At 40.0% G+C, this 21,866-nt stretch overlaps 1 protein-coding gene across 3 annotated transcripts in view; it reads left to right on the forward strand.

Annotated features, from left to right (window-relative positions):
* The window catches only part of VDR (vitamin D receptor), a 180,354-nt gene that overhangs the window by 109,303 nt on the left and 49,185 nt on the right, over positions 1-21,866 (forward strand). For all 3 annotated transcript variants that reach the window (XM_056562744.1, XM_056562743.1, XM_056562745.1), the window contains one exon: positions 18,759-18,943. In XM_056562744.1, the coding sequence (XP_056418719.1) occupies positions 18,759-18,943 (185 nt within the window). The remainder of the gene's footprint in view (positions 1-18,758; positions 18,944-21,866) is intronic.

Consider the following 21,866-nt stretch of genomic DNA (forward strand, 5'->3'; position numbering starts at 1 on the left):
GTGATGATGATGAGGGTCTGGATGATGACAGGCGGTGATGATGATGAGGATGTTAATGACGGGTCTGGATGATGACAGGGGGGGGGATGATGTATTTCCCACCCTAGGCTTATACTCGAGTCAATAACTTTTCCTGGGATTTTGGGTTGAAATTAGGGGTCTCGGCTTATACTCGGGTCGGCTTATACTCGAGTATATACGGTATCTGCCCTAATTGACATCAGCCCTGCTGCAATCAATTATCTTTTTACGCCCTTTTCCTTTTATAAACCCCACTGTTTGCACTGCTTGCACATGCCAATTTTAACATTGAAAAAGAGGCTTGTTTGTAATGGCTATTGAATAAATGGACTTCCTTTTCACACGCCTGAAACTGATTACTTGTGATGGTCTGCACCGAAAAAAACAGTGGAACTTTTTATTCCTCCATTTTATGTTAATGTGTCTTGAACTTCTTCTATGGAAAACTGCAATTGGAGTTTTTTACAGTTTCCACCCTTCTTTTTGCCCATTTTGCTAATGTTACAAACTGAAATGCAAATATATTTATAGATATTTACTGTATTTTTCGCCATATAAGATGCACTTTTCCTTCCCCAAAACTGGATACACACCTATCGCAGTGGTCCCTGTGACCATCAACGGCCGGGACCCGCGGCTAATACAGGACATCAGCGATCGGCTAACTGCCGTGTCTGAAGCGAAAGTGACACTAACCCGGCTGCTCAGTCGGGCTGTTCGGGACCGCCACGGTGAAATCGCGGCGTCCCGAACAGCTTACAGGACACCGGGAGGGACCTTACCTGCCTCCTCGGTGTCTGCTCCGTGCCGGGATCCCCTGCATGGCCAGCGCTTTCCTTCAACGTCATCACGTCGTCATGCACGCCGTCCCGTCATCCATTAGGAGCGACGTGCGTAGCGACGTGATGATGGCGACGGAGAGCGTGGTTCCCGGGGAAGAAGACGTCCGGAGCGTCGGGGACATCACGGGGATGCGGCGACACCGATGGAGCGACATCCAGGGCAGCAGTGACGGGTCCCGAGCGGCGGGGACACGTAAGTATTACCTCCTATACCAGTGGTCTTCAACCTGCGGACCTCCAGATGTTGCAAAACTACAACTCCCTGTCCGGGCATGCTGGGAGTTGTAGTTTTGCAACATCTGGAGGTCCGCAGGTTAAATATCACTGTTGGGTTCAGAATCTTTTTTTTTTTTTTTGTAGATTTTGCACCTTTTAAAATTGGTTGCGTCTTATATGCCGGTGCGTCCTATAGGGCGAAAAATACGGTACCGTTTGAATAACATAACAAGCATAGTGCTTTTTAAGTGTCTATACTTGGTGGAAGCACCTTTTGGCTGCAATTCTTTTGGGGGTATGTCTACCTGCTTTGCACATCTAAATAGGGAAATGTTTGTCCATTTTTTTGGCAGAAAAAGATTAAAGGGTAACTGCGTTCCCCAGCGTCCGCAAAATTCCACCTCACACCAGAACATTGAGTTCCCGGACGCTGTGTGCGGGGTTCTGTGTTCAGGCCCACCCCCTCGTGATGTCACAGCCTGCCCCATCAATGAAAGTCTATGGGGAAGGGGGTACGATGGCCGCCACACCCCCTCCCATAGACTTGAATTGACGGGGGGGATGTGAAGTCACATGGCGGCGTGACGTAACGAGGGGGTGGGCGTGAACACGTAAGCCCGAACACAGCATTCAGGAACTCAATGTTCCGGACGCTGGGGAGCTGAGTAACCCTTTAAGCTCAGTAAGATTGGATGGAGACAATCTGTGAACAACAAGTTTCAAGTCTTGCCGTAAATTCTCTATTGGATTCAGGTCTGGGCTTTCACATGACTTTGATCTAAACCTTTCCAGTGTAGCTCTGGCTGTTTGTGGAGAGTCACTGCTGAAAGATGGACCTCCATTCCAGTCTCATGTCCTTTGCAGACTGGATATTTTCTTTAAGGATTGCCGTTATTTGACTCCATCTATCCATCAATTCTGACCAGTTTCCCTGTAGCTGCTGAAGAGAAGCACCATGTTTTACAGTGGGGATGATGTACCTCCATTGTGTGTTTCCCCCATACATAGTGTTTTGCACTGAGGCCAAAAAGTTCAATTTGGTCTTTTCTGACCAAACCAAACGGGATTTATGAGGTTCACATTCAACAATGGCTTTCTTCTTTCCACTCTTCCATAACTGCAAGATTTGTGAAATACACAAGTAATAGTTTTTGATCTTTGTAGCTCCTCCAGGGTCACCTTGGGCCTCTTGGTTGCATCTCTATTTATAAGTCGCCTTGCTTAGCTTGTCAGTTTGGGTATATCGCCTTGTCTTGGTAGGTTTGCGGTTGTGCCATATTTTATCCATTTTTCGATGATGGGTTTTATGTTGCTATGTGATGTTCAAAGCTTGTTTATTTTATTTTTTATTTTTTTTTAACCTAACTCCGCAGAGTCTGACCACAGTGCTCTCTGCTGCCACCTCTATCTGTGTCAGCAACTGTTCAGAGTAGAAGCAAATCCCCATAGTAAACCTATCCTGCTCTGGACAGTTCCTGACATGACAGAGATGTCGGCAGAGAGCACTGTGGTCAGACAGAAAAGAACTTCACAACTTCCTCTGTAGTATACAGCAGCTGATAAATACTGGAAGAATAAAGGTTTTTAAATAGAAGTAATTAACAAATCTGTACAACTTTCTGCCACCAATTGATTTGAAAACCTTTGTTTTCCACCAGAGTACCCCTTTAAGGGATTTAACTTTAAACACAGAAATGCGGGTAAAAAATTAGTTTTCTGCCTTTTTATAAAGGAACATATGGTTTTCCTATGTATTTTTTTCAAATGTTTTGATTTCTCAAAAAGAGTATCAATTCATAATTAGAAAACAAAAGATTGTGTACATTGAGGTCTAATATTTACTAAATATTAATTTAATCTGAGAACAGAACTTGCCATTGTTTGTATAGATTAGATAAGAATAATAATTTTAGACAAAGAGCGTTCAAAGTTAACCAAGTTTTAACCTACTCTTGAGGGTGTATCATGCAATATCATCAAAGGATTTGATGCAGGACATGAAGTAACGTTAAGGACACGCAGTGATGCAGCCCCCAAAGTATAAATGACAACCTGAGCTCTGCTACACCTGTATAAAAGGTTTATCTAGAAGTACAGTAGGCATTTTTTATGAAATGCAAGTTCTTTGTCTTACAATGTTAGGCAACCTGATGTTAACAAGTAATCTGTTTCATTAGTATACAGGTCAATTGCACTGACCGTATTAAAAACACATCTATGTCCTTATCATAGACTTGGCTCATTCGGAAGGTTTTCCACAAGTTAATTAGTAAACACTGTTATAAAACCACTGATTTAGAGAGCAGTAATGTGGACAGATAAAAATAGAATAGTCGCCTGGAATATTTCTCTGTGCCAAAAAGTCACGTTTTGAATGTTCTGTAATAAATTTACATATCTACAAAGATTTTACTAATAATATAAATCTAGAGTTTGAAGGAGTACTTTTAAATTGCATTTTACAATATTCTACAGATAAAGGTGGGGTCACACATAGCATATACACTGTGTGTTTCACACTGCAGAAAATCTGCCAGGTATCAAGAAGTACGCAGCAAATTAATACGGAATATAGATGTGTTTTTTTTGTGTTTGTTTTCTTTTCAGCCCATCCTTGTCACATTTAAACCTAAAAGAAGTCCTCGGCTTACATTTGGCTGGAGGGCCCGCTTTACATGCTTTGGCTTCAGATAGTAGACCTTATCTTGCAGATAACTGGCCATGTCTTCTTACATGCCCCCCAGGTGCTGTTACGATTTATGATGCCAAAACAAGTGAAGAACCTGAAAAGGGACTGGTGTGCCTGCTTCTAGCGGCAGCACGCAAGGTCTTCCCGAGGAGGTGGAAATTCTGTGCTCTCCCAAACAGTGACTTATTGGTTTAGGGAAGTTCTCTTTATCCATAGTATGGAGGAGTGTATAGCCGTGATGAACACTCGCTCAGAGCAGTGTTCCACTTGCTAGCTGGCATGCCTGGAAATTCTCGAAACCCAGGAATACCGCTCCCTCACGTCCTAAATGATGTATCTTTTGCTCTTCCCCTGTGTTTTGTCTCAGTTATTGGCGCTCGTTCTGATGGTGGCCTCCCCCCTACCCTCCCTTTCCCTTACGTTTTTTTTTCTTGTTCAATAAACAAATTTGAATATGAAAAAAGTCCCTGGACAACCCCTTTCAACTTAAAATAAACGTTCATATCATTAAATGGCATAGCAATACAGTGAGATCAGCACTCCACTGGTACAGCCTGGCTTATTGGACCCCTGCAACAACCACTGAGCAAACAGCAACTTTCATTTATATCTTTAGACACCCAGATCGACATTGATCATAAGGTCTAAAGGGTTAATTAGTAGCGGTAATGTCCCGCCTATTGGTAGGCAGCCAAACATGGCTTCTATAATGCCAGTGCATTTTCATGGTAATTAAAGATCCAGAGCATACAGGTATGAGGGCGTCTGTATGCCTTGTCGTCTAGGGGTTAACATGTTGAGGGGATAACATGTTGAAAATCTGCAACAAATCTGCTCCAATGTTTGCATGATTAATTGCGGATGTTCAGCATTTGGTGCAGATATTCTGCAGATGTTACTCTGCATCATTTCTGTTACATAAGGCCATACACTTTAAGGTTCTGTAAACAGTTATATTGATATATTGAAGACAACATAAAATAATTTTGTAATTAAATATAATAAAATAAAATAAAAATGATAAAATGTTGAAAGTTATTATAAAATGTTGAGTCTTTGTCAGAGTGTCAGAAATGTGACCTTACAAGCCAAGTTTATCACTGTAAGTACCTTCTAAGCTCCCACAATGCTCTGCTCCCTAGTAATAACCTAACTAGCAGTATTTGGCAATAAAATGTCACTCAAATTTGGTGCAAGAGAAATACAATTTAGTGTTACTGTCATAACAAGCGCAATGACTTCCCCGACTCATGACTGCGAATTACAGTGGCTCTCAGCAGTGAGACCCGGTGTGATCAACAACTTTTCACAAGTCTGATCAACATTTTAAAAGTTGTTTTTAATGACCGTAACGCCTTAAGGCTATGTTTGCACAGTTTTGTGAGTCGTAGTTTTTTAGTTCACAAAACTTTTTCTAATGAAACAATGGTCGAAATATTTTCAGCCATTATTTGGGCCTTTTATTTGACAGTTTCTTTTCACTATTTTTTTGGCCAATTTTTCTGTCTTAACTTTAGGGTATGTTCCCGAATTTTGCTGTGTATTTTCCTACCCATTGAAGTCAATGGGAAGCAAAATCGGCTGCGTATTATACGGCACGTGGGAACGTACCCTTAGTCTGTTTTTGGCCAACGTTATAGCACAATAGCTGTTTGTGGTTGGTACTTATTTTAGAGCCGTAAAAAGCATGAATATAAAATTTTTACATGTCTTCGCAAACAAGCTGTCTTACTATTACGCTCAATAGAACTTAACAGGAATGTCTTACAGCTGTGATGGAACATTTTATTTCTAGCCTTTACATTCCTTCGTGTATTTACAGTCGTGGCTGTAAATGTTGGCACCCTTGAAATTTTTCTAGAAAATTAAGTATTTCTCACAGAAGGATTGCAGTAACACATGTTTTGCTATACACAAGTTTATTCTTTTTTTGTGTATTGGAACTAATCCAAAAAAGGAGGGGAAAAAAAAGCAAATTGGACATAATATCACACCAAACTCCAAAAATGGGCTGAACAAAATTATTGGCACCCTTAACTTAATATTTGGTTGCAAACCCTATGGAAACAATTACTGAAATCAGTCACTTCCTATAACCATCAATAAGCTTCTTATACCTCTCAGCCGGAATGTTGGACCACTCTTCCTTTACCAACTGCTCCAGGTCTCTCTTATTGGAAGGGCACCTTTTCCCAACAAAAATCTTAAGATCTCTCCACAGTTGTTCAATGAGATTTAGATCTGGGCTCATTGCTGGCCAATTCAGAACTCTCCAGCACTTTGTTGCCATCTATTTCTGGGTGCTTTTTGACTTATGTTTGGGGTCATTGTCCTGCTGGAAGACCCAAGATCTCGGATGCAAACCCAGCTTTCTGACACTGGGCTGTACAGTGCGACCCAAAATACGTTGGTAATCCTCATATTTCATGATATCTTGCACACATTCAAGGCACCCAGTGCCAGAGGCAGTAAAACAAGCCCAAAACATAATTGAACTTCCACTATATTTCACTGTAGGTACTGTGTTCTTTTCTTTGTAGGCCTCATTCCATTTTCTTTAAACAGTAGAATGATGTGCTTTGCCAAAAAGCTCTATCTTGGTTTCATCTGTCCACAAGATATTTTCCCAGAAGGATTTTGGCTTACTCAAGTTAATTTTGGCAAAATTTTGTCTTGCTTTTTTATGTCTGTCAGCAGTGGAGTCCTCCTTGGTCTCCTGCCATAGCGTTTCATTTCATTTAAATGTCGACTGATAGTTCGCGCTGACACTGATGCTCCCTGAGCCTGCAGGACAGCTTGAATATCTTTGGAACTTGTTTGGGGCTGCTTATCCACCATCCGGACTATCCTGCATTGACACCTTTCATCAATTTTTCTCTTTTGTCCACTCCCAGGGAGATTAGCTACAGTGCCATGGGTTGCAAACTTCTTGATAATGTTGCACACTGTGGACAAAGTCAAATCTAGATCTCTGGAGATGGACTTGTAACCTTGATATTGCTATTTTTCCACAATTTTGGTTTTCAAGTCCTCAGACAGTTCTCTTCTTCTTTCTGTTGTCCATGCTTAGTGTGGTACACGCAGATACGCAATGCAAAGACTAAGTGAACTTCTCTCCTTTTTATCTGCTTTCAGGTGTGATTTTTATATTGCCCACACCTGTTACTTGCCCCGGGTGAGTTTAAAGGAGCATCACATGCTTGGAACAATCTTATTTTTCCAAAATTTTGAAAGGGTACCAATAATTTTGTCCAGCCCATTTTTGGAGTTTGGAGTGACATTATGTCCAATTTGCTTTTTTTTTTTTTCTTTCCTCCCTTTTTTTGTTTAGTTCCAATACACAAAGGGAATAAACGTGTATAGCAAAACATGTTTTACTGCAATCATTTTCTGTGAGAAACACGTCATTTTCTTGAAAAATTTCAGGGGTGCCAACATTTACGTCAATGACTGTAGATGGAAGTTGTGAAGTCCATAAATATATCTAATTATATATACGGTATATATTTTAAATCCACCCATTGTGCTCTTTACACTTTTCAAGCTTTACATTTTTAGCTAAAATGTTTGTTAAATATATTCCACAAGCTTATTTTGGTGTACCACACTATCCCCCTCCTTAAAAAGTTGTTCTCATGTCATTAGATCCTTCAATATACAGCGTGGGGAGGGAAGGAATATTTAAAGGATTTGCCCCTTTTTTTTTTTACTGAAATGTAGGGCACGTTATCAGAGATATTTTACACATGATTTTTAGTTTGCACAATGCACAACACTTTGTGTGTGGTCTGTGGTTGTGGTCTAGGAAAGGGGCGGGCAAAAACTGCACCAAAAAAGCTATGTGACAAGAAATCCTTCGTTTTAAAGGAGATGTTTCAGTACTATGCACGGGCTGCTTGCATATAAAACAATATACCAGACACACCTGCTGCAGCTCCCTCAATGTCTCGGTAACGCGCTCCAGTTCTCCGGTGGTATCTTCTTCCCTGTTGCCCATGGTCAACGCATCACACCAGAAAGCGGGCCTAAGCGATGGCCCGCCTCGGCCTATGATAGGCTGAGCCACAGTGTGATGCCTTGACCAGTGCCGGAGCTCAATGCATTATATTGCCGCTCAGCCTATCGTTGGCTGAGACAGGACATCACTGCGGCCGGCAATTTGCTGAGCCATGGTGTGATGTTTTGACCAAGGGCATTGCGGTAGAAGACACCACCAGAGAACTGGAGCACGATACTGGAACATCGAGGGAGTGGCAGTGAGGGGAGTCCGGTTTATAGTTTTATATGCAGGAAACCTGGGGATATTACTGAAAATAATCTGCACGAGATGTCGCCTTTACCGAAGCCAGCTAATATGGTAATATGGCATAAGATGGTACAGACGTAGAATTTTCAGTGTAAGATGTGCTAGATTTTTAAACAGCCTGAGCCACTGACAGAGCCAAAATCTGGTGCAAACTTGGACTACTTGTCTAAGTTTACACTTACTCAGATTAAGCCTGTTGTATAATATCTCCCCCCCCCCCCCCCCCGTATGTATGATTTACTCAATTAAATAAATGTTACAAATAAGTGTAGGCGACGTAGGTTACAGGAAATAAATATTTATATGTTAACATCATTGGGGGAAAAAAATTCTACAACTGGCATTAGACCAGGGAAAATCTGTTTCTTTTTTCTGACTGTAATTTTTGTTTTGTTTTACTGTTTACACAGTGGTATAGGGGGAGCCACATTTCCTGAGCTTCTGCTTTCCGTTAACAGCATTTACAGCAGCCACATGGACATAGAAAACTATAGACTCCATAATTTGTATGGAATAGTTTTTTAGGCATGCTCTGTGACCTGGTGGTTTGATCCTGTCTTATCTACAATTAATTAAAAAAGTCTACAGACGTTCACTTTTTTATATACACAAATGAAGATAGTGCATGACATAACTTCTAATAATACAGTTGCAAGAAAAAGTATGTGAACCCTTTGGAATTATATGGATTTCTGCACAAACTGGTCATAAAATCTGATTTGAACTTCATATAAGTCACAACAATAGACAATCACAGACTGCTTAAAGGGGTATTCCAGGCCAAAACTTTTTTTTATATATCAACTGGCTACGGAAAGTTAAACAGATTTGTAAATTACTTCTATTAAAAAATCTTAATCCCTCCAATAGTTATTAGCTTCTGAAGTTGAGTTGTTCTTTTCTGTCTAACTGCTCTCTGATGCTCCCATCATGCACAGCTCCCGGGACGTGACCTCATCATTGAGCAGTTAGACAGAAAACTTGTGAGGCTAATAACTATTGGAAGGATTAAGATTTTTTAATAGAAGTAATTTACAAATCTGGAGCCAGTTGAGATATAGATAGATATATAAAATAAATAAATTAAATATATATATATGTGTGTTTTGCCTGGAATACCCCTTTAAACTAATAACACACAAAGAATTAAATCTTACCATGTTTTTATTGAACACACCATGTAAACATTCAGTGCAGGTGGAAAAAGTATGTGAACCCCTAGACTAATGACCTCTCCAAGAGCGAATTGGAGTGAGTTGTCATCCAAATGGAGCCCAATCAATGAGATGAGATTGGAGGTGTTGGTTACAGCTGCCCTGCCCTATACAAAACACCCATCAGTTCTGGGTATGCTTTTCACAAGAAGCATTACCTGATGTGAATGATGCCTCGCACAAAAGAGCTCTCAGAAGACCTACTATTAAGAATTGTTGACTTGCATAAAGCTGGAAAGGGTTATAAAAGTATCTCCAAAAGCCTTGTTGTTCATCAGTCCACGGTAAGACACATTGTTTATAAATGGAGAAAGTTCAGCACTGCTGCTACTCTCTCTAGGAGTGGCTATCCTGTAAAGATTACTGCAAGAGCACAGTGCAGACTGCTCAATGAGGTGAAGAAGAATCCTAGAGTGTCTGCTAAAGACTTACAAAAGTCTGGCATATGCTAACATCCATGTTAGCGAATCTACGATACGTAAAACACTATGGATTTCATGGGAGGATACCACATTGGAAGCCACTGCTGTCCAAAAAAAAACATTGCTGCACATTTACAGTTTGCACAAGAGCGCTGGATGTTCCACAGCAGTACTGGCAAAATATTCTGTGGACAGATGAAACCAAAGTTGAGTTGTTTGGAAGAAACACACAACACTATGGGGGAGATTTATCAAAGGATTTAGACTGTTTTTTTCTTGTCTAAATTTGTCGCACAGAAAGTCGCAGTCTAAATCTGTGCGACTTTTCTGCGACTTTTGCTCTAGAGGATTTTTAGAACATGATGCATGCAAGTCTATTTTAGACTGAAATGCATTGAAAAATGCATTGGTGCTGAATTTATCAAAAGCGACTTTTCAGCGACAAGTCGCATAGGCTGAAAGTACGCCGAAATGTCAGACCATGTTGGAGCAGGTTTAAATATAGACTAAAGCATAGATCCCAAGAGCTGTGCGCCATTTGATAAATTAGGTGCACAATAGACCAGACTAACCCTCTGTACTTTGGTCTATATTGATGCGGGACATAGACAACTTTGATAAATATCCCCCTATGTGTGGAGAAAAAGAGGCACAGCACACTAACATCAAAACCTCATCCCAACTGTGAAGTATGGTGGTGGGAGCATCATGATTTGGGTCTGCTTTGCTGCTTCAGGGCCTGGACAGATTGCTATCATTGAAGGAAAAATGAATTTCCAAGTTTTATAAAGACATTTTGTAGGAGAACTTAAAGGTGTACTCCGGTGGAAAACTTTTTTTAATTAATTTTTTTTAAATGTACTGGTGCTAGAAAGTTAAACCGATTTGTAAATTTACTTCTATAAAAAAAATCTTAATCCTTTTAGTACTTTTTAGCAGCTGTATTCTACAGAGGAAATTATTTTCTTTTTTAATTTATTTTTTGTGTTGTCTACATTTCTCTCTGCTGACACCTCTGTCCGTGTCAGGAACTGTCCAGAGTAGCATAGGTTTCATAGGTGTCAGCAGAGAGCACTGTGGACAACACAAAAAAAAATATTTTCCTTTTTCACTTTTTCTTGCAACTGTATATTGAAAAGGTCACCTGTTTTTTCATCTTTTGTTATGTTGCAGATTTTTCTCCCATCTGTTTGCACTCAATATCCCATAATGTCAAAGTGAAAACAGAATGTTAATCTTTGCTAATTTATTGTAAGAAAAACTAAAATGTTACATTGACCTTTTACTCAGTACTTTACCTCCAATCTTTTTAGGGATTATGCCACAAGGTTTTCACACCTAGATTTGGGGCTTTTTTGCCATTCTTCTCAGCAGATCCTCTAAAGCACTATAAGATTGGATGGAGACAGTTGGTGAAAAGCCATTTTTAGGCCTCTTCAGAAAAATGTTACTAGGTTCAAGTCCCTAAGCTGCTATGTGCTTAGGGTCAAATGGGGGTTTTATCAACAACTGTGCAAATGAATAGCGGTGCAGTTGCCCATAACAACCAATCAGCTTTCTTCTTTAATTTTCAAAAAGGCAACTGCATCACTTTTCCTCTGCACAGGTTTTGATAAGTCTCCCCCATTGTCTTGTTAGAAGGTGAACCTTCGGCCCAGTCTGACGTCCAGAGCATTCTTGATTTTTGTTTAGAATATCTCTGTACTTTTCTCCATTTAGTTTTCTCTTAACCCAGACAGTCTTTCTGTAGAAGCAGGTAAAAACATCCCACATCATGATGCTGCCGCCACCTTGCTTTACTGTGGGGATTGTATTGGTGATGAGCAGGGCATGATTTACTCCAGACAAGATGCTTAGAATTGAGGCTAAAAACTTCAGTCTGAGTTTATCAGATGTGTAGAGGCAAAGTTGCCCATAGCAACCAATCAGAGGTCTTCTTTCATTCTTAACAAGGCCTCTGAAAAATTAAAGAAGAGATCTGATTGGTGCTATGAGCAACTGGGCAACTTTGCCTCTACACAAGTTTTGATAAATCTCCCCCTTAGACCTTATATAGACAGGGCTGCGTCCTTCCAGATCATGTCTAATCATCTGAATTTACCACAGGTGACTCCAATTGAAGGACAAGTCCAATGCCAATAGGTACAGAAAAACTTCTAAGTTTTAGATTGCAGCGGGTCCGAGCGCTGGTGCCCCCATTATTGTCTGTATGGAGCCCCGGCTCTCCTACAAGTGGAAATTGTTATCATATAAATTTTCATTTAAAATTATAGGTATTTTTCTGATGACACATACCCTTTAAGGGTAGTAATATTCTAGAAGATTCTACTGGGATGAGGCTAGGGTCACACTACAGTTGTGATAATGAAAGATTTTAAGTATCAAGGTATTGTTTGAGGTCAGGGTTTGGCTAAAACTGCAAAGGGGAGAAAATTTCTAAATTTTTTTGCAGGATAATTTTGATGGGCCAATTTGTGGAGGATCCAATAAGAAGTGATGTTCTGTTTGGATCTGGTCATTTCTAACAATGCAGAGCTAGTTGGTAATGTAACTGTGCGTAGAAACCTTGGCAATTGCGACCACAATATAGTTACTTTTGGATTAAAGAGTAGAAAACTGAGGCATGTAAGGAGGGCAAGCAAAAACACATACAATTGTAAAAAGACAAATTTTCCCGGGCAGGACATAGACTGGGATCAGTTGTTGTCCAATACTGATACAGATGGTGAGAGATTTTTAAATCAACACTGAATTGCTATACTACTAAATGTATCCCTAAGGGGAACAAGTATAAACAATTTCAACAAAATCCCACATGGCTGGCAACTGATATTAAAGGGCAATAAACATAAAAAAAAAGTGGTCATGAATTTATGACTTGCCCATTTTTGTGGTTAGGTGCAAAAAAGGTGCAGTCAGTTCAATTAAGTGCAAATCTACACACTCATTGAGCTGACTTAGCAAAGAAGTGCTTTCAACAACTTTTTTGCACGACACTTGTGCCTCAGAAAAGGACTTTAGCAACACCAACATCGATAAATTCCCGCATAGATGCCTAATAGGTAAATTTAAGGAGTCATTTGTATGTATGCATTTATTTATGGTTTTTTTGGGATCATCATAAAGCTTTCTTTTTTTTTTTTAGTATATTACTTTAATAAGTAGCACTACTCCATCACTACTGCTACATTCAGACATTCATGAATTCCCAGTGGTCAATCCTGTGTATGGGTACTTTAGAAAAAAAATCTGTGGGAGGAATCTCAGACTTAATTTTAGGTTTCTGCCTTGCCCTTGAGGATTAAAGGGGTACTCCACCCCTAGACATCTTATCCCCTATCCAAAGCATGAGCAGGTAACACTAACTTAAGATGTCCACCTTTGTTCACCCACTATGTTCTAGCCACATGGGAGTTGTACTATAGAAAACAAACAAACTTGGGGACAGAATGAATTGAAAAGTGGGAGCTCTTTTAGAGAGCGCCCCCCCCCCCTCCACCTTTTAATACATATTATGATTCTTTTTATATGTTTGAACTGGGTACGATATGATGTTACAAAGATGGCCATGTTATCACTATTATCATTTCAAATTAAAGGCTTTTTGATTGGCTTGACAAAAAGACTCATTGTTATAGCCCTTTGTGTAAGTCTTTGAAGTACGTTGGATTCCTGTTCAAATACGGTGTCATCGCTGCAGTTTCTTTGCAGCCTGTGCCACTCTTCACATGTTATATCTTCTATTACATGTGGAGGCGGCATGACAAAGCATACAGGATAGAATTCACTGCACATTGTTTTCTATATGGGTGTACTTGTAGGGATTCATCACAATTAGATTCATCTAAGAGTTCTATACTCTTAACTTGTAAATATATATTTGGTAGAAAAGCCAAGTTGCTGGGGATTGTTATCAAACAAAACCAGAAAAAACATCCTCTGTCCTGTTCCATTTTGTGATTGAATCATCTATGTACCTCCCTAGCCATGCCTATGTACGTCATACATAGAGGCCCATATTGAAAAAAATGTATACTTGCAGTACTTTTTTTTTTTTTTTACTGGATGCTGAGCAAAGATCTGCACTTTTTTTATCCAGCAGAAAATGGAAACCCCAACATAGGCCACTGGGATAGAGGCTAGTATGATACTTTTTTTGCCTTTTTGGGGTGATCAGGGTCTGTGAATTCTTCCTGCAGTATACCGCTAACATACACCATGAAAATGGTGTATAAAAGCCTAACTTGTAGGGCTTCAAAACGGAGCAACATACTATGCAAAGAAAAAGCTTCAGTAGTTTGCCCCCCAAAATTTTCATATGAGACATGGTTCCCACTACATCTAGATACTACAGGTCATGGGAATGATTGAAACAATGCATCTAATAATGTATGCCTCAGTCCAGACATATGCAACAGTTACATACACCTGACATTGGCTCTCTTAAAAAAATAATTAAAAATCTCATCCAGTATGTATTTTTTTTCCCATACAGCTGCATTGAAAAGTACAAAAGACTTTAGTATACCAGCCAAACATATCCACAATGGACTACCTTAGCATAATGTATGTCATTGAAGTTTATAGAAAAGTATACATTTAGGGTTATTATCTTACACCAAACCTAGCGTTATACTGAGCCTTACTATATTACCAGTTTCTTTCTAAATAACAAAATCTTTTTGTCGATCAAAGTTGCAAAACTTTTTTTTTTATTGTGATCCAAGCCTCATTTAGCAGGCACACGGATTATGTCTTTCTTCTGTTGTGTTTATAGTCTTTTAATTAAAAAAAATATATATCCATTTAATTAATCTCCAGCCAGACTATATGGCCTATGTTTTTACGTCAGCATTTCTAAGCAAGTTCTAAAAAAATCGATCGTCCCTGTCTTCTAAAGGAAATTACATGGCTGTGCTTATGTCTTTCCAAATTTCATCCTCAGCCTCTAATAGATAATGGAGAGGCAACAGGCAGCATATAATTATAATGTTAATCTTTTTCCAGTTTGCTGAACAAATTTAGAGAAAAAAAATATGATCCAATATCGCCAACAGGAAGAGTAAATTTATAAACTGTTTGACCTAACTTAAAGGCGATAAATAAATGTATTAAATGTATTAACCATTAAACGACATTGGACATAAATGTACTTCCTGGTGCTCTAGTACTCAAAGGATAAGTATCATGAAGAAAAACGTAGCCCCTATCTGAAGGATGGGGAAACGTTTTAGATCGCAGGGGGTGCGAGCGCTGGGGCCCCCCACAATCTCCTGCTTGGAGCCCGGTTCTCCAGCACAGAAGCGCGTGACGACCCCCGCCTGAAGCGGAGGCCGCCACGCCCCCTCCATAAAGCTCTATGGGAGAGCCGTTCGGCAACCTTTGGCTCTCCAATAAAGCTATATGGAGGGGGCGGGGGTCGTGACGTGCTCCTGTGCTGGAAAACCAGGGCTCCAAACAGGAGATTGCAAAGGGGCCCCAGTGCTCGGAGCCCCTGCCATCTAATAATTATCCCCTATCCTTCGAATAGGGCATACATTTTTCTTTGCGATATTTATCCTTTAACTCACCAGGATATACGTTTACTTCCTGTACAGAAGCTACTCTCGCTTCATACACTGTGGTTCCTGGCTTCTATAGGCAGCCGGGGATCCACTGGTAATGGTGGAAATCAGTAATCCTGCTTATGTCCGCCATTAACAATTTTAGATGCCGTAATCAATACTGAACACTGCACCTAAAGCAGTTGCGGTATATGTTGAGACATGCCGGACTCGCAACAAGATTGTAGGGGTCCGATCAGTCAAGATGGCAGCCGCAGCTCCACTCACCTGCTCCATGGCTGACTTCAGCAGTCTACTTCTGTGATCTTTATGCTTCTGGCAGATTATAGAAGTAAACACAAAATACATAGGTGTGGGGGCTCTACATAAAACGGAAGGGGCCTAAGCCGATGATACTGTGTTGCACTTACCCAATGGGCCAAATATATCCCTATAAAATATAAATGAAACAGTCCAATAGGCTATAGGCGGGGAAAAAGGGAGAAAAATTGGGACAGTAAGGCTAAGTTTCCACTTGTTTTTTTTTTTCTGGCAGTTTTTGGAAAACTGCCACTGCAGTTTTTGAGCCAAAGTCAGAAGTGGATCCATAAGGTAGGAGAAGTGTAAGTCCTTCCTTTATGTGTCCTATTCCTTTTGAATATACTTCTGGCTTTGGCTCAAAAACTGCAGTGGCAGTATTCCAAAAACTACCAGAAAAAAAAACAAGTGGAAACTTGGCCTTAGAGTGAGAAAAGAAAGAAAGGGAAATCAGGATTGTGTCTAATAAAAATAAATTTATTGTGAATAGTAAATGATATAAAAGGGAGATCTCAAGCAGGGCCCATGCTTAGGACACCTCACAATTAGAGATGAGCGAACTTACAGTAAATTCGATTTGTCACGAACTTCTCGGCTCGGCAGTTGATGACTTTTCCTGCATAAATTAGTTCAGCTTGCAGGTGCTCCGGTGGGATGGAAATGGTGGATACAGTACTAGGAGACTCTTTCCTAGGAATGTATCCACCTTTTCCAGCCCACCGGAGCACCTGAAGGCTGAACTAATTTACGCAGGATAAGTCATCAACTGCCGAGCCGAGAAGTTCGTGACGAACCGAATTTACTGTAAGTTCGCTCATCTCTACTCACAATACAAGTAATTTATAAATAGTAATTATAAACATTAAAGGGTAACTCTCATTAAAACTAATTTTTGCTATTGCACTTATGGTAAATAAAACATATTTCTAATATACTTTGTTTAAAAAAAAAGTGCAGAAAGTGCAGCCTGAAGTGCTGAGGAGGGTGTGTCAAGCCTCCTCCAATCATAGCTCCTCTCATACTTAACTGCCATATGCTGTTGGTTGGACCCCCCCCCCCCCCCTCCCTCAGCACTCCAGACTGCGCTTCCTGTGCTTGGGCTTTGGTCCAAAGTCTGTGGATGAGATGGGGAAAATGTGCTATTGAGCTTTTTTAAGCCCAAATAAAACATAGAAAACTTCATTTTTTTTTTTTAAACAAAGTATATTAGAAATATTTTTTTAGTTACCATAAGTAGTGCAATAGCAAAAATTTGTTTTAATGAGAGTGCCCATTTAAAAACTAGCGATGCACAAGATAGAATTAATGAAATGGTGGGGACATATGTAAACTGCGCTATAATGAGCACGATGCGATAGTCCAATTTATACTGGTGGCTTATCGCTAGGGTGATATGAGTCACAGTTCATTAAACAGTTAGTTGGTGCAAGCGGCGCTAATAGATTAAATCCAGTATGGGGCTGCTTTATACTTCGTGGCTGTGCTCGGCAGCACTGGAGACTCCTAAATGGGAGCCCACTGAATCCTTGTCTGCGCTAGCCTGGTCGGATGCGCAGCCCGGCACTCGTTATACTCCGACGGCATGGGGATGAATGGTAAGGGAAAATAGGAAGTCCGGCACTATGTGCCTCTTACCAGGTCTGTTGGTGCCGGGTTGGTGATGTAAATCCAGTATTTGGCAGCGTAAAAGGTCCTCAGAGATTCTCCCTCTCTACCCGGACGGCACAGGGAAAGGTGCGAGAGTGGGATGGAGGTCCTGTGCTGGAAGCTTCTTACTGGCTTTGAGATACTTGTCAATATCTGTAGTCATGGGTCCCAATCTTTGTACATGCGTGCAGTCTCGGACCAAAGATCCGTTCCAAGACGCATGCACAAAGATTGGGACCCATCACTACAGATATTGACAAGAGGTAAGAAGCCTCCAGCACAGGACCTCCATCCCACTCTCACACCTTTCCCCGTGCCGTCGGGGTGGAGAGGGAGAATCTCTGAGGACCTTTTACGCTGCCATATACTGGATTTACATCACCAACCCGGCACCAACAGACCTGGTAAGAGGCACATAGTGCCGGACTTCCTATTCTCCCTTACCATTCATCCCCGTGCCGTCGGAGTAGAACGAGTGCAGGGTAGGGTACCTTAGGCAGAAATGGGATTTCTTAAAAGACAAAAATATTTATATTTTCCCTTATTCTCTTTCTTTCTCTGTATACACAAGACCATAGTCTTCTTGCTCATAAAAGTGCTAACCCAGTGACAACATTGCAGATTTGGGAACCATATACAATCCTAACTGATAGAATGCTTTTAGGATGCACAGATGGATGCTTTTTTATTACATATAATTTTATTTATTTTTTGCTTCTGCAGCTTGCATCCGTATAATCTACAATTCAAGCTGCCTGATGCTACTTTTTGCTCACTTCATCAGAAAGCAATTTGATGGCTCAGCCATATTTTTTTTTCTTAACCTTTAGTAGAAGTCAATAAGGTCCTATATACTGAGCCGTTGGGGAAGTGTCTGACAGAATGAGCACTAACCATGATCAAACAGCTTGCTTTGTACTGCATATACATGCAAACTGCAGAAGCCAAATGGTAAGGTTGCAAAAAAAAAAAATGAATTCATCGTTGTCCATAAAATGTTAACTATACGCTAGTGTCTGTGTGTCCTAACAACAAGCTTTCTGTAAGGACCCCCAGGGACTGATTGTGTGGAAGTCTGAGGCCTGCCACCTCACCATTAGGTTAGCTCTTTATTGACCAACTAGATCATGGGATTAGACAAAACGAATAAAGCTGTTATAAGACAGCGACACACTTAAGACATTCATGCAGACTATAAATGGTGGTATAAAAGAAGGGTGTTGCAGAGCAACATTATGTAACATCCATAGCTCCAGTATCATTTCTTAACTGGGCAGTGAAATCCAACTTTATAATGTGTGTTCATTAAGGTTCAAGTATATAAGATAGCAAGAATATTGCTGCAGACTGTGCTCCAGATAGTTCAACAGAAATCCAGCCAGGGCCTGTAAGTGCAAGTGCAGACAGGAAGTCTTATGGTTCCCCTTTAAACTCACAGTAATGTTCCATTATGATGTCCCAATGTTTTAGGTAAAGTCCCATAATCCATGATGATATGATGTCTCCTATACATGATCTCTTTTTGTCATTACTATTTTAGTTATCCTAACAGACGAAGAAGTCCAGAGAAAGAGGGAGATGATAATGAAACGTAAAGAAGAAGAAGCACTGCGAGAGTCTCAAAAGCCCAAAATATCCGAGGAGCAACAGAAAATAATTGATCTCCTTCTGGAAGCACATCGCAAGACTTTTGATGAAACTTACTCAGACTTTTCACAGTTTCGGGTAAAATTTTTTTTTATGATTCTGATAAACAATGATTTTTTTTATTTTATTTTATTTTTGTTATTTTATTGTATTGTAATGTGTGCTAATGGTGCATTACCTAAGGTGATATCGCTGATCCTCTTACCCCTATAAAAGAAAATATACCATAGCTATAACTAAATATTTTACGATTTATGAAAAGCAAACTGTTTTGACCATTGCAGATCACTATTATTTTCTATGACTAATGATAATTTACCAGCATAGGCAGAGCTATCAGTGACTCATACATGCTTACAAACCCCAACGTGCCCGGAAGCGTATTGCTTTTTTTTTTCTAAAAATTAAAAAGAGAGTTCTAGGTTAACTCTGATTCATTTGAGAAACTTTTATATTTAAAGGGATATTGCACTTTCATTTATTTAGGCCATCTAGGAGAACAGACAGCATAGGTATCTGAAAGAGTGGTTTAATATTCCTTTTTCTCATTGTATCAATGCTTATCTTTGTGTCATTTGCTGTGATCTTATTTGCATGTAATGAGATGATAAAACTTTGGTGAACCCTCTTACGTTAGTCTAGTGAAATGCATTTGGATTATAGTTAGTTTCTGTCTCACACTAATCAAACATTGAATATAACCACTGATTAACTATTTTGTTTAGGTGTATTCTGTTTGCTGTACATGCCCATCATCTGTGTACTTGAATTTTAATGCACATCACTGGCTACCCACTTCCCAATTAATTAGGTTTATTAACTATTTTGATTAGGTGTATTCTGTTTGCTGTACATGCCCATCATCTGTGTACTTGAATTTTAATGCACATCACTGGCTACCCACTTCCCAATGAATTAGGTTTATACGGTGTCCCTGTCATTTAAACAAGAACTCCAGCCAAAACTAACACATCCCCTATCCACAGGATAGGGGATAAGTAGCTGTTTGCAGGAGGTCTGACTGCTGGGACCCCCTACTACTCCGTAACGGGACCTCGGCTGTCAGTGAAGGAGTGTGTGGTGTCTACCGGTAGACGACACGCTCCATAGAAATTAATGGAGCATGTGCCGTCTGCTGCAGGTTCTCCTCTCTTGTGTGCCAAGGTCCCATTTCGGAGATAGCGGGAGGTCCCAGTAGATAGAGGATAAGTTCGTTTTGGCTGGAGGTCTCCTTTAACAAAACTTCTGACATGTCACAGTGACATGTCAAAAGTTTTGATCACTAGGGATCTGAGTGTTAAGCCGCACACTGATTTTTAGAACAAGCAGGGAGAAGCACATAGCTTTATACTTCACTTCTCTGTTTGCTGAAATTTCCATCCATTTGCAAGAGAAAGCATCTACTTAGTCTATTGTGCCTGTCTCCTACATCTTGACAGATTTTGTAGTGAAGCCAACGGTCACGTGCTTTGTCCTGCTCATTCTGAACACTTAGACCCCAACTGATCAAAACTTTTGAGGTTTCTCTGTGACATGTTGAAAGTTTTGTTACATGACAGGGACATACAAGGCTATCCACAACCTGTCCCCTCAATACATCTCTGATCTGATTTTCCAGTACTTCTTTTCACACAGTCTCTCAACTTCACAAGACAACTTCTGTGCTCTCCATTGTCCGTTCCTCGCACAACCTTCTCCAAGACTTTCCCAAACTAATCGGACTCTCACTTACTTAAAAGCAACTTAAAAACCCATCTCTTTAAAATAACTTGCAGCCTAAAGTAACCCTGTTGCCATTGTTCTGCTTTATGATCTCCTGCTTCTCTCATCTTCCCCTAACCTTCTAGATTGTGAGCCTTTATAGACCGGGTCCCCTCGCTTTGTATCAGTCTGTCCTTTATTTAATTCATGTTTATTGTACTTGCTGTTGTCTTATATCATATATTTTTACCCCATGCCCTGGAATTAAAGGAGATCTGCAGTCTTAGACACTCATCCCCTATCCGCAGGGTTGTGGATAAATGTCTGATCGTGGGGGGTCCAAATGCTGGGACCCTCCTACGCGCAGGAGGCGTGTCGGCCACAGCATGGCGCCGTGGCCGACACGCCCCCTCGACGTATCTGTTTGACGATGATAATAAACATAAATACACCTGCCTTTCACTGACCTGAGATACACAACTGTCCCCAATGTAAATGCCCATCCCTGTATTAGGGGAACATAGTCATACTGGTACCACATGTATCAATAGAGTGAATTTTAAAAACTTATTTCCTGTTATTTATCTGTAGGTGTGCATTGCTCTATTTCTAGTAGCACAAGATACCAGAATATGATATAGCAAAATATAACTGTTAACTGTATCTTCTAGTACTTTAATTCACAGAATATTTTCCAGGCAGCCATATGTTAAGTGACCACAAACCTCTTCCTTGAATGGTTTTAGATCATATCCGTAAACAGCAGTTCAGGCACTGCATGACTCAGCATTCAAAAGAAACATTTACAGTCTAGGTAGATATATATTAATGTAACTCTGATTTTCTAAATTAAAATGTACTGAACAACAAATAATTTGGAAATGTACACATGACTTAACAAAATATAAACAGCACGGAATTAAGTCACCTGAAAAAAAGTTTTCTTTTTATTTATTTATTTATTTTTTTTACTATACTAACCACAGGTCCCCTTCTTTTTTTTATTTTTATTTTTCATTTTTTTTAAATAAATAGGAGAATTTACTCATATTTAATTCATTCACTTGATCCAGTGCAAGGACTCTCAATTGCTCAGTTATCATTCCAACTTGGAAAAAAGAGGAACGAGGGAGGAGAGGCAAAAAGGCAAAAAAAAAATAAAAAATAAAATAAAAACAAACAAGGAAGAAAAAAACCAAAAAAACAAACCAAGGCAATAGTACCTATCCATCTTGTAATTGCTACTGGCTTCTGTCAGACAGAGCACCTCTCCTTACAGATATATAATTATACATAATCA

Source organism: Hyla sarda, chromosome 2, assembly GCF_029499605.1.
Source record: "Hyla sarda isolate aHylSar1 chromosome 2, aHylSar1.hap1, whole genome shotgun sequence".
NCBI classification, from domain to species: Eukaryota; Metazoa; Chordata; class Amphibia; order Anura; family Hylidae; genus Hyla; species Hyla sarda.